Raw genomic sequence first — 12,804 nt, forward strand, 5'->3', positions numbered from 1 at the left:
GTTGTTGGGTTGGGTTTTTTGTTGGTTTGGGGTTTTTTTTTGGGGGGGGGGTTGTTTGGGTTTTTTTAAAGGTATTTATTTACAGCAAGTGGGTCTCTGCGGCTTATTTTTAGAGGTCTATTTACCAGTCAGTGAATTCATTAAGAAAACGCGCCTATGGCCGCAGGAATGCGCGGCGCGGCCGAGGGAGCGCAGGCTCCGACCGCGGGGGTTCAGCAGCTAAAAACAAGGTGGTTGGGTGGGAAACTACCGGTTTCCGAAAAATTTGGGGAGAAGGGCAAAAGATATTGCTTAAAAATTTAGGGCATATTGATAAATCTTTATTGACAAAATATTGACAATGACATACTTCTTGGAAGTATATAGTGTGTTAGAATTCTAACAAATTAAACACAAAACACAAAAATATTTACATTCTGGTATAGGAGACATGAAGGAAACATTTGTCACTTTTTTTAGTAGCTCTATGATCTCGGAATATTATAAGGTCAGTGCTTGAAAATTGCCCCAATGAAAATGGCCATTAGAAAAAAAATTTAAAAAAAAAAAATCAATCCGCGATTTTAAGTCCCTTTTCTGTGGATCCTCCCAGCCTGGGAGGTGTCCCCCACCGCCAAACCTGGTCGCTGGGTTTGCGCTTTATTAATCTTAAAAAATAATCATCATCCGGTTTTGCAATGGGGATACAGTGGGGGGGGGAGTAATTTGATTTGATTTTTTTTTTTTTGGCAGCAAAAGTTACGACCAGCCCCAAAGACACACACCCCCCCTTTCCCTCCCGTCCCTCCCCTGCCCCACCGTGTTTGTCCATCCGGAAGGAACACTATGCTTTGTTACTGCTACTTCATTTAGCTTTCACAAACACTTTGACGCCAGAAGTTATCATAAAATGTTTACAGACTGCACATTTCTCATAAAATAAAATTAAAAAGCACACAGAACCTGTCTTAAAGGGAAAAAAATTACAATTCATTTCTGTCTTTAAGAACCGGGGTAATTTTTTTCCGGTTTTTCTTTTTTTTTTTTTTTTCTTTTTTCTTTTTTTTTTCTTTTTTTGCCCAGACGGCTTTACACATGCAATTCAAGTTTCTGAAACAGGTGTGGGTTTTGACTGCTTATGGAAATTTCTCTTTCAAAGACGGAAAAAACTGTGAAGTGCAAAATGTCCTGCAAGGTGGTAATTTTTCTGGTTTGGTTGGGGTTTTTTTGTTTCGTTTTTTCTTTTTTAAGATTTTTTTCAAGATTTTTTTTTAACATTTTTTGACGTTATGTTTTTAAAAGTGGACTGCGAGAAACGGAATACCTGTCAATCACCTCGTCCCGGTGTTTTGGCTTTGATTGACAGATCCCCCCTTGCCAGAGCGGTGCCGGCAGTGCCACAGTTCGGACCTCTCGCGGTCTCGCCCTCGCTCGCTCCCAGCTGCCCTCCCAGACGGGAATCGCATTTTTGATGAAGATCTCCGTGTCCCTTCCCCGCCACGCCGGAGGGGGGTGGGGTGGGTTGGGGGGTTGAGCCTTTAACACTTGCTGTTGGTGGGGTGCCTGGCTTTGAAAAGTCCAAAAGTGCCAGTTTTTAATCGTCCGACGTGACGTCGATTTCCTCTGGACTGGCTTGTTTGGTGGCGATTCTCCACCGGTTAATGTGATGAGTCCCTTTTTTCTTCTGTTGTGAGTCTGAACCTTCCTCTTCCAACTTTTGCCGCTTGAACTTTGTCCGTCTGTTCTGAAACCATACTTTTACCTGCGGGAGGAAAGGCACCGGGCGTTAGTCCGACGCCTGCCCGGACGCCGGTGTTGCCCGGCGCCCGCTGCCCTGGACGTGCCGAAGGGCTCCGGGCTCTGCTTGCTCCATGCCCTGCCTGCGCCGTGCCCTGCCTGCATTGCCTGCCCCCTGCCCTGCCTGCACCGTGCACTGCCTGCGCTGCTATCCAGCCTGGAGGGGGACGAGCGGAGCCGGGGCCCGTGTGACACCTAAACCTCTCCGGGAAAGGCACAGGCACGCTGACCCACGCCCACCAGGCACCTCCAGAGGACCCACGCGTGCAGGAGTGGGCAGCCGCACCGGCGTATGTGCGCGGGTCCGCTCCCCGCAGCCGAGAGCAGATCTGGCAGCGCCGCAGGCGGGAACCATCGTGTGCGCACCTGGCGCAAGGACGCGGACCTTCCGCGCACGAGTAGCCCCGCGCAATGCCCGCGCGTAGCTCCAGGCACCCCACACGGGGAAAACAAAGCGTGGCTGCGCGGCAGTGGGCTGTCAGCACGCCGGCCCCGCCGTCGGGTCAGACACCGGAGCGGCTCTTGTTACCCGCGCCCGCCGAGGTGTCCCGCCGCCTCCAACATCGGGAAAGCGATCCGGGGCTGCGGCGGGGGAGGCCGGGCCAGCTGCGAGGCGCCCCCCGATCGGCACCCCCGGGCCCGGCAGGGCAAAGCAGGGAGCGGAGCGAAGGCCTCGTCCCTCCTAACGGGGCTGCGGGATGGGACCAGGGGCGGCGGAGAAAGATCTTTTCCTCTTGGAAAAGAGAGTAAAATGAAAGAAAAAAGCCCGAAAAAAAACCCGCCCGGCGTTCCCCGCAGCGTCTCCCCCGGACGCGCCGTCCAGGAGCGATCGTACTGAGGCGAAACCTGCAAGTGCCGTCGTAAATGTCCCTCTGAATTTGTGCAGCGCCGAATAAATCTGACTTAACCATCCGGCAGCTGACTTCAGTGCTTTAATTACAGATAGTATTGATCTGGGAGCTATCTCCAGGGCTGGCCACACTCCTCGTAGCGGCCAAAGGTAAACATTTTTTTTAAAAGCAGTTTAAACTCTGGTTCTGTCTGAAAGTGCCTGATAAAGGCCCCAGCAAGGGGGGAAAAGGGAACTGGAGCATTTTAATAAGCTGGTTTAACCCGCTTCGCTGCCTCTTCAGAACAGAGACCTGCCTGGCCGGACACACATCTCTGCTGCATTTTCATATTCTCCAGAAGTCCCCCATTAAAAAGCTGAGCGGGGAACAAGGGGTGAGTTTAATTTGCTTTTAGTTTGCTAATTGAAGGGGAGGACGGTTCATTTCTGCACGCTGATCTCCCAAAAGGGAGCTCATTTGTAGGGGACTGGGGGTTTGACATCCGGACAAAAGACCCCAACCAGCTTCGGAATCAAGCAGCACAAAGACCACCTTAAATACAGCTTTCCAGTGGAAATAAGCCTGTGACCGGTCCCTTGTTCGGAGAACCTCATAAAAGTGGCGATCCTTTTTTATTGTTTTGTTAGGGAGACATTTTAAAACAAAAGCTCCAACCTCTTTATTGCTTCCCCCACGAAAAGGAGTTAAAAAAAAAAAAAAAAAAAAGTGTTACAACTTAATCCGCCCAGAGAACGCTGTGTTTACTGGGAACTTTGAACTAGGCTGCGGCTGAGTATTTTGGCTTTTTTTTTTTTTTTTTTTAAAGTACAGTGCCACATACTGTAGCAGAGACAATCCCCATCTGGAGCCCTCTCTCCACGAGTCTCCTGGAAGGGCAGAAAACAAAAGCCCGACACAACAACAACAACAAACAATCCTCCAAACCCCATCCTTTCTTCCGGCAAGGAGAAAACCGCGTGAAAAACGCCCTCGCAGCGGGCCCGCCGGCCGTGGGTCTCCGCCGTCGGGGGGGAGCCCGCACCCACCCCAGCTCTCCCGCCGCTGCTCCCCGCCGGCTCCGCGCCGCCCCACGGGTGTCCAGCCCCGGTACCCGCCGAGACCCTCGCCCCGGGACAACCGAAGCAGAAACGTCGCTAATAGTGCCTCCAGATAGACGACCGAAATAGTCTCCGGTGCGGTTCTGGCCCGCAGCCAGCCAGCGGGGGGGCGGAGGGAGGGATTCCTTGTAGTTAATAATTTCTCCTCTTTTATTTTTCATCTTTATGCCCTCCTGAACCGGCTCCTCATATCCCCGCTGCCGGACGCGGAGCTAGAAACGAGTGAAAAATCATCCAAGAAACAGTATTTCTGCCGTAGGGTCCAAAGGGGCGTTCTCCCCTCCGCCTTTTGTTTTGGGGGCTTTTTCTCTAACATTCAACTACTTCTTGAGGGTCACATCAGTTCCGCAAAAAGATGACTAGGACCTCCTTTCCTTTGCAGATGGCAGATCTCGCCTCTCCCCTCCCCGCTCGGGCCGAGGCTCCGGCCGGGTTTCTCCGGGGACACCCAAACCGTATCCCGAGCACTGCGGCTTCCCACGCCCGGCCGAGGCCCCGCGACCCCCGACACAGGCGATGGCTCTTCACGAACGGGAGAGGGTTTTATTACACCCAGGCGAGGGGGAACCCCTCACTCCTCTCCACCGGCTCGGAGCTGGAGGCCTAAATACCCACAGAATTTGCCCGTATAATTTTCCCGCATCCTTGGGCCGAGCGGGTGGGTTTTCCCAAGGATATCCCAGTACTTTCGCTTTCCCAGCTGCCCGCTCCCTGCTTCCCCCTTACCTGAGTTTCCGTGAGGCTGAGGCTGTGTGCCAGCTGTTTTCTCTCTGCTCCTACTACATAATGGTTCTTCTCAAAGGCATGTTCCAGTCTCAGTAATTGGGATGGGGAGAAAGCTGTACGGATCCGTTTGGGTTTTCTGGCCAGTGCATTGTGCAATAGGAAGCTCTCCGGGCTGGTTTCATTCCCTGGGCAACAGGGTAAAAGAGAGATTAGCCAAATACCTTCCCCAGACGTACTCGATAGGACTTTTTAGCACAAGATTTTTTGTCTCCCACCATTACCCGCAAGAGAAATCTGACTGTAGTCTCTTTGTTATTTTCAGCGCCTTTCTTGTATTAAATTTTCCTTCGATAAATAGATGAAGGGAATGAGCAGGGGAAGGAGGGGACTGGGAGGAATTCAAATACTAAAACACAACCAGGGGAGCACTATGGAGAAAAAAAAAAAAAAGAAGCAGCAAAAGAATTGGCCAGAGCCCGGCTGCGGTGTCTGCGGCTTCATCCTGCAGCTGCCCGCCTTCCCCTCGCCCACCGGTAGCCTCACTCCTTTCCCTGTTTGTTTGTTATTTACATCCTCCCGGCGCGGCCAGCGGCCCTCCGTGCTGCCCCGGCCGAGCCCCCCCGCTCCCTCCCCGGCCGGCCGCCGCGCTCCGGGAGCTGGCAGCCCGCTCCCTCGGCCTCTCCCCGCTTCCCTCGCCCAAAAATTCCGGCCGGGGCCTTTCTCCCCACGCTCCCCTTCGTTTTGCCGGTGTGCTCCCCGGAACGGGGCCTCCCGCCGCCGATGATGTGCCCCCGCCCGCTGCCCGCTGCCTGCTGCCCGCTGTCCCGGCGGCGGCGGGAACCGGCGGGGAAATAAGGAAACAAACTTCGGGGAGGCCACGGGCCGGCCATCCCAGCTGGCCTGCTGCGGATCGGGGTGGGGGGGTGTCAGCTGGGGCTTTTTGTAGGTCTCCCCCTCCAGGCTGGCCCTGTGCCGCTTGACCGGGTCGGTCCTTCCAAGGTGGAAAAGCCACGGAGGGTCTCTCTCCTTAAGTGCATTAAAAATCGTTGCAGGAGGAGGGTGTGTTTGAAATCAGGCTGTGGCTCAACACGAGGACATTTCCGCCTTTCATCTACCTCTCTTTACCAATCGCCTGATGACTGCGACAAATAATTTGGTGAGCGAAACCTGTAATTTTATTCTGAGAGGGTAATAATCCATTTTGTATCTCTGTCCGCCTAGCTTCGGAGAGAGCGACTCCTTTTCCAACCCGGGTGCAACGGCTCGGCTGCAGAAGGCCGGGGAAATGGATATTGCAGGTGGTTTGTTTTCGGTAGGAATTAATAAATAAAAATACGAAGAAAAAAAAAAAGGCAGATGGATCCCTCCGAGCGGAGGCTGATTTTTTTTTTTTTAATAACGAAAGAGGCAGGAGCTGGACCCATTACGGGAGAAATCGGCTCACCCTTCGGAGAAGACGCTGCCGGTTGCAAAGGGTTAAACAAGGGGGATTTTATTGATTGCGCGCCATTGGATTTGGTTATTTTCCTTCGGCCGGTTATTAATCGCTTGGCAGCTGGGAGCCCTTCCCTGCCGGTACGGACGGAATCGCCCCCTCTGCCCCCAGCCCTGGCTCTCCTTCGCAGCCCCATCTCCCCATGCTGCTCCGGCGCTGGGATTATTTTTTTATTTCCCTTCTCCTTTCTCTGGGGTTCGTTTAATTTCCCCCCCATTCCCGCTAGCAAGGGGAGCGGCCGTATTTGGGGCGGCGGCGGCTCCCCGCAGCCCCGGCAGCCCGGCTCTGGCAGCCCGGCGGGCACCGCCGCCTTCCCGGAGGAACCTAAACCTCTCGACCCCTCCATTCCCTTCTCTGCGGAGCGCCTTCCTTCAGGGGGTCCTCCGTAGCTTTTAACCCACCGGAACAAAAAATATCCACCTTTTTTCCCCTGCTTTTAATGTCGGCGAGAAAGCCGGAGAAGTCCCAGCCGGCCTTGCCTTCCCGCCTGCCCCCCTCCTCCCAGGGAAACCAAAACAAACCGGGAAAAGAAGCAAAGCACAACCAAGCCCAAGCCCCTCGCCTCTGACAGCTCCTCAAGTTTGGCGGCGAGGGGGAGGCAGGCACAAAAGACCCTCGGCCCAACCGAGCCGAGACCGCGGCTCCGGGCAGCGGCAGCCCGCCCACCCGCGGTCCCCCTGCATCCGCGCCGCGGGGACCGGCCGGGGCCGCCGGAGGATGGAGGGGCGCATCGGAGAGAGAAGAAAAGTTGCACGTACCTTGGAACCTGTGGCCCAGATACCGGTAGCGGTGTATTAGCCAGGGGTAGAAGGTGGAGGGGTCCCTTTGCTGCGAGGCGAAGAGCGGGTGCGTGGAGTGCGAAGCGGGCAGCGGGTGGGCGGCCAGGGCGTGGGGAGGGGGCACGGGGTGGACCGGCACGGCCGGGTTAGGCGGGTGGGAGACGGCCTCTGCAAAGACCAAGTCCGGGTTGGAGTAGACCCCCCTGCCAGTGGAGTGGAAGCCGTTGAGAAAAGGGTTCATCGGGCTGGAATTGGCATAGCTGAGCGCCGCCGGCCGGATAGGATCCTCGGAGCGAGACGCGGGCAAGGGGCTGTCTTTGGCCACCAGCGACTCGATGGTGAAACACCGCTTGGGTGTGGGCTGAAACATGCTGCCGCGGCGAGAGTCCCCGACCAAATCTCTGCCTGGCTCTCTCTGGTGCGCGGGAGGCGATCCGGGGAAGTTTGCAGCAGGGAGTGACTTGAGGAGGGATAGATACACACATAAATAGACAGGGGCTGGAGGAAAAGGAGGCAGCGGCAGCCAGCGGTACCCAAAAGGGAGACACACACACGCACCACGCTCACACACACACACAAAAAAAAAAGTTGCTGGGAGAAGTTTCCCTCCTGCAAGGAAAAGGCGGTCACCCCCCCCCCCTAAGTCCAAAGACAATCCATGGATGTGATCGGCCCCTTCACAAGTTGTGCAAACGATTTGTTAGTTCATGAGCCTAATTAGTGCTGGGATCACATAAACAGCTTCCTCTGAAGCCTGGTAAATGGCTTGATGATTGGTCGCTATTACTCGCCTTGAGGTTGAAGGGGGAGACTCTTTAAAGTGCGTCAGAGGGGAGGCGAGCGCCGGGCAGCGCCATCGGGAGGGATGGAGCCGCGGCGCGGCGCGGATCGGAGTGCGGCGGGAGCGCGCTCGCCAGCGCGGGGGGAGCGCGGCGCCCCGCGCAGCCTCGCCCGCGCCGCCGCCGCCCCCGCGCAGCGCCGCGCCCGGCTCCGCTCCGCCGCCGCGCTGCCCTCCCTCCCCTGCCGCCGCCCGGCGACCAAGGTAGGGAGACGGGTTGGGGGGGGGGGGGCTCATAGGGGGTGCAGGGGGCGGGGGGCGCCGCATCTCTTCTCGAGGTGGGGGTTAGGGCTGCTCCGCCAGCGTGACACCCCTCTCCCTGCCACCTCTCGGGTGCTCTCAGCCCGGCGAGGTTACCTTGATCAGCCCCGGGGCGTCCGGGAGAGATGCCCCGCTTGGGAAAGGTTTCGTCCCGGTGAGAGAACGGGTCGCCCTCCTCCTCCTCCGAACTTATTTATTCCCCCTTTGGCTCCTTCGCACTCTCCACACCGCGCGGTGCGGAAAACAAAGCGGAGGGCAGTTGCATTATGCAAAGCTGGGACACGCCGGGCTCTCGCAGACGGGACAGGGGAGCAAGTCTCCGGTTCCAGCCTTGTCCGTATTTTCGCGATTACCTTTGGGTCCGGGGATGATTTTAGGGCTGAGTTCTCCTCCTCCCATTGGCTGGGGCTGCAGAATAATTATGATCACATCCTAATACTCTTGGCTGGTGCTTACTGTTTATTGGTAGTTAAGGATCTATTATCTATTCATCAGCCTCCCATTTTTGCCAATTACATTCTTCTAAAGTGAAGTACCAGCAGGTATTTTGCACATTTACAATTAATGATAAAAAATCTGGCGTACTTTAAATCTATTACGCCGCTGTGTAATTTATCTTAAAGATGCGGAATTGCTAATGTAAATTAATGTTTCTGTTGAACCAAGGGATTGGAGGGAGTCTTAAAACCAGTCTAGCGTTTCTTTCCTTCGTTCCCGGACTTTGTTTTCTATTTTCTTTCCACTTTATACACAAAGAATCCGTTACTCCGCTGCATTAAAATATGCTAAAAAAAAAAATCGGTGTCCAAACGGTCCTCGCTTCTTTCCAGTAAAGGGCGAGCTGAACACTCTTCGCCTTCCCCTCTCTTTCCTAAAAGCGCCGGTTTGCAGCTAGCCGATATTTTTAACACGATACCAAATCGAAGGGCTAAATAGAAGTGACAAAACAAGTGTTGGGCACGCAAGGATGCCGGTGTTGGTGCGCCTTTGTTTGTGGACGTGTTTTCTTTTGTGTACCCCGCGCTGGCTGCACTTTGGGAAAGGAGAAGTTCACTTTCCGTATGAAATGTAGATCTGTTCTCCAGGCGGCTGTACGTATAGACATCCATATCCACACGTGCATACGATCGCAGAGACAAAGTGAGAGAGATGTTTGTAAAGCGTAAGTCAAGTCTTCTGACAGATTTTGCAGCGAGCTGCCATTCTCCCAGGTCACACACGTTTGGGAAAACCTCTCCTGCCCGCAAATACCCGGGCAGACGCGGGCGCAGGGCTCCGACCCCCCTGCGCTGAGCTTGCTGCGGAGTGGAGAGATGGATTTCCCTCCAGCCCCACTCGTGTCCCTCGTGAATCGCTAGTATTTTAACTTTTTAAGTTCCCTCGCCCCCTTTTCCGTGCGACCTTTTCCCGCTCAACCGGCGGTAACGCTCTTCTCGCAGGGATCTGGAGTTATTGACATGAGCGAGGCTGAGAAAGTGCCCTAAATACGACGGGTGTTTGATGTGCTGATTTCGACTGGGGTCTTGGTTCCTGAGCACTGAAAAGGAAAAAAGAAACTTCTCCTTCTCCTAGGAAGAGCCATGTTCTGCATCTGCGTATTTACACTTCCACGGGACTGCAGAATGAATCTGAATTGGAAAAACTTCAACTCCCTTTTTTTTTTTTTTTTTCTTCTTTCCCCAGACATCCTGACATAATCACAGGGCTCCTTTGAAAACTGCATCAAGTATTTCAGCAGTTGGGGAGGGAGGAATTATATCCGTGTGAAAAAAAAAAAAAACCAAACAAAAAACAAACGGTCACACACGCAGAGCGGGGATAACCCTCCAAAACACTCGACAGATTTCTCTCGACCCTCTTTACTGCGGGGAAATATCCTCTAGCCTAAAATCCCTTCCCGAAGGAGGGTCCCGTTGCTCTGGGGCTCAGCGGAGGAGGCTGCAGCTGCAGCGGGGAGCTCTCCCCTGCCAAGTCACCGCCAAAGCGGGTGATCTCGGCCGCAGCAACCTGAAGGTCCCAGCGCCACACCGAGCCCTGCTCGCCCTCTGTGTCTACATGCATACGCATACATATCTATGTGTATAGGTACATGTGTGTGTGAGTGGATACATACAGGCAGAGAAAACGCAAGTAGAGCCTGGGGAGCACCCTCTGTCTCTGGGTTTTGTCATAGAGAAAATAGGCCGGGGACAGTCAGAACAAAAACCAAGGGGACTCGGGATGGGATTTCCTAGGATTTTCCGCTTCCCCCTAAATTTCTGTATCACTCTCCCGCTCGTCGCCGTGGTCGCTTCTCGTGGGCGCGTCCCGCGCAGCCCACTCCTCGTATGAACCCGGTGCCCGGCGCTGCCCCGGCCGGGGCCGCTGCGCTCCAGCCCGGGCTGCCCCGGGAGCATCTCCCGAAGCTCCTCTCTTGAACTTTTCCTACCCAGCGTCTTGACAGGCTGCTCTCGTTGTCCTCTTGGCGTCTACAAGGAGAAAATCTGGCAGGGGCTCCCTTCCCAGCAATCCCCGATCTGCTCCAAGCGCACTTAGAGGCAGCCTCTTTCGGAGGGAGGGGTGCGCTACATTCGCAGTCAAATTACATGGCTGGCCTCAAAGCACTAGCTTCGGATTTCCAAACTAATACTCATCTTTTAAAAGCCGAGCCAAGAAGAAAATGCGAGGAAGGCCTCAGATGCAGGAGACCTCGGGGTAAGACGGTTGTTTACGGGCTGATCCAGGCTCAACTTTCGCGGGTGGGGGGATGGCGGTGAGGGAAGTTTCAGCCTCTCCTTAACTTTCTTTTCCAGGCGGGATCCATCTCCCCCTTCTCTCTCCGGTCCCAGGGATCCTTGCCCACTGCGGGGAGGAGAGGTGGCCCAGGCAGGTCGTGTCTGGAGGGGGGCTGCGTGAGTTAAAGGAGCGGGTGAAACGCCTGATTTGTTTCGTTTCTGGACGTCCTAAATCCCAGGCAGTATGTCTAAGCGTGCTGCGAGCCCTTCACAAAAGCGCAATACGTGGCGGGAGAGACGGGAGCACGGGCCGCGAAGCGCAGCCCGGCGCGGAGCCGAGCCGGGCGCCTCGAAGCCGGGACGGGCTGATGGGCTGCGGTAGCGCCCGGGGTCCCGTCCCGCCGGGGAGCCCGGGGGTCTCCGCCGAGCAGGTGGATTTCGTTCGAGGGGGTGGCGCTGCTGGTCCTGACTCCCCCTGAGCACCCCGAGCCCCACGTGAACAGGGCCTCGCTCTCCACGCAGTCAGGGCTCCCGAGTGGGGCGGACACACGGGCTGCTTTCCACGGGCCTCCCTGTCGAAGAGACCAGTCTTGAAATCCTCACACCCCTATTTCGGCCCTGCAAAGCCGGGCCAGCGCTGGTGCTATCGGGGGTCCGTGTCACCGGCGGGGGGCGGGGGGGGGGGGGGCTGCAGCGGCCGCAGGGGACCGGGAAACGGCCTCGCTACCCGGGTTCCCTCCCGCCGGCCCCAGGGAACAGCAACCCGGGACCGTCGCTTTAGTTTTTTTCTTTTCGACGCTAATTCAGAGCATCCTTCTCCCTCGCTCCCGACCCCCCCCACCTGGCCGCGAACCCGCGGTCGCCTGCCGCCCGGCTGCCTGCGCTCGGCGCTGCACTAGCCCACCCCGGCTCTCGCCAGCCCCGGCTTTGTTTCGCACATCTATTTTCGTCTCGGGAAGGTCGGACTTGCGGTTCCGAAATGACGTTAGTAACGCGGGATACCAAGGAAAAGAGCAAATCCCCGGGTTTACACACGAAGCCGTCTGCACCCATCCGTGCCAGACTCCGGCTCATTTTAAATGTCAACATGTGCGGAGGAAGCGGGAGAAAATACCGGAGCTGCGTGCGGGCGCAGTGAGCAGCGCAGTATCGACACGACAGCGCACCTCGCCGGGACGCACCGCTCCGCTCCGCCGCGCATCCCCGCACACGTCTGCTGCCCGTTCCCTGCCCGTCCCCTGCCCGGTGCCTGCCCGGCCCGGCCCCCGCCCGTTGCGCGGGGCGCGGTGGTGGCAGCCGCGGGCGCGGGCCCCGCTGCGCATCCGCGGGGCGACAGCGCCCCCTGCCGGCCGTCGCCAGCCCCCGCCCGCCCCCGGCGCCGCCGGCGGCGGCAGCGACTTGTGGCAGGGCCCGGCTGCCGTCCCGGAACGCGCAGGCAGCTGCCCGTGGGAGACCTGCACAGGGAAAAGCCACAGAGAGCCTTAAGGCCGCTTATATATATATTTATTAAGCCCATAAGGGCTTTCGGGTGTCTTTCTGGAAGGGCGCAGAGTGTGCACGGGCACACCTGCATGCACGCACCCGCACTTGTGTATGCACACATGCACACGCACTTTAAATCCTCCCAAGTGTGATACCCGTTGGCACAGAGCTTATTTTAAGCCCTGGGTTTTAAATACACCCCAACAGAGCAGCTGCACGTCTAAACCCTGTAACTGCGCGGCAGCGGCCGTAACAGCTCCCAAACGATGGATCCAGCCCCCGCGCTTATTTTCACATCTCGTTCAAAATCGTGGCTTGCTACACGCAATGGATGGCAACTTCTCGCAGTCGTGCGCGGTGCGATATGGGCGAGAGGCGTTTTTAAACCTGCCTGCCTTCCCTGCCCGCCCGGCGGGTTGTCCTGCAGGCTCCATCCCGAAAGGGACCGTCCCGTAGGGTCTCCCGTGGCCTCGGAGACACTCGGGATGTCGGCGGTACCTCACGCCGGGGAGTTACTGCCCGTTTCCAGCAGCTGAGTGCTGAACTCGCAGATAAACAGACTTTGCCTGGCACCAGCTACCCGGGGAGCCCCTGAAATTGCAGGTTTCTGACCATACCTCCTCTGTCAAAGCCCGTGTTTGCCACGAGGACTCTCCTTGGATGAAAATTCACCAGACTAAAAAAACCAAACAAACAACCCAAAACTAAAACAGAAGCAGAACTGCAGGTCAGTCAGGGGCTGCAGGTGTCAGGGCTCTGGACATCCCACGGGAAACCGCTCGTCG

The 12,804-nt window shown here is 56.3% G+C and overlaps 1 protein-coding gene across 3 annotated transcripts; it reads right to left on the minus strand.

The window, feature by feature from the left end:
* Window positions 1-801: 801 nt before the first annotated feature.
* EMX2 (empty spiracles homeobox 2) lies at window positions 802-8,617 on the minus strand. 3 transcript variants are annotated; one of them, XM_054832527.1, is made up of 4 exons: window positions 7,920-8,617; window positions 6,704-7,184; window positions 4,451-4,635; window positions 802-1,741 (listed from the first exon to the last, which is right to left on the minus strand). In XM_054832527.1, exons 2-4 carry the CDS (start codon window positions 7,092-7,094, stop codon window positions 1,574-1,576), a joined length of 744 nt encoding a protein of 247 aa, XP_054688502.1. In that variant the 5' UTR covers window positions 7,095-7,184; window positions 7,920-8,617; the 3' UTR covers window positions 802-1,573. The 3 variants fall into 3 exon arrangements, with proteins under 3 accessions (XP_054688502.1, XP_054688501.1, XP_054688503.1); XM_054832526.1 differs by lacking the exon at window positions 7,920-8,617 and having other exon boundaries at window positions 6,704-7,766; XM_054832528.1 differs by lacking the exons at window positions 4,451-4,635; window positions 7,920-8,617 and having other exon boundaries at window positions 1,638-1,741; window positions 6,704-7,766.
* Window positions 8,618-12,804: the final 4,187 nt, after the last annotated feature.

This window comes from Grus americana, chromosome 7, assembly GCF_028858705.1.
Source record: "Grus americana isolate bGruAme1 chromosome 7, bGruAme1.mat, whole genome shotgun sequence".
Classification (NCBI taxonomy): Eukaryota; Metazoa; Chordata; class Aves; order Gruiformes; family Gruidae; genus Grus; species Grus americana.

Excerpts from the sequence above, each read along its gene's own strand:
- EMX2 (XM_054832527.1), bottom strand. The coding sequence starts at position 7,094 with ATGTTTCAGCCCACACCCAAGCGGTGTTTCACCATCGAGTCGCTGGTG. Across the intron at positions 4,636-6,703 it reads TCTGGGCCACAGGTTCCAAG|GGAATGAAACCAGCCCGGAG; the intron begins GTACGTGCAACT and ends CCTGTTGCCCAG. Across the intron at positions 1,742-4,450 it reads TCAGCCTCACGGAAACTCAG|GTAAAAGTATGGTTTCAGAA; the intron begins GTAAGGGGGAAG and ends TTCCTCCCGCAG.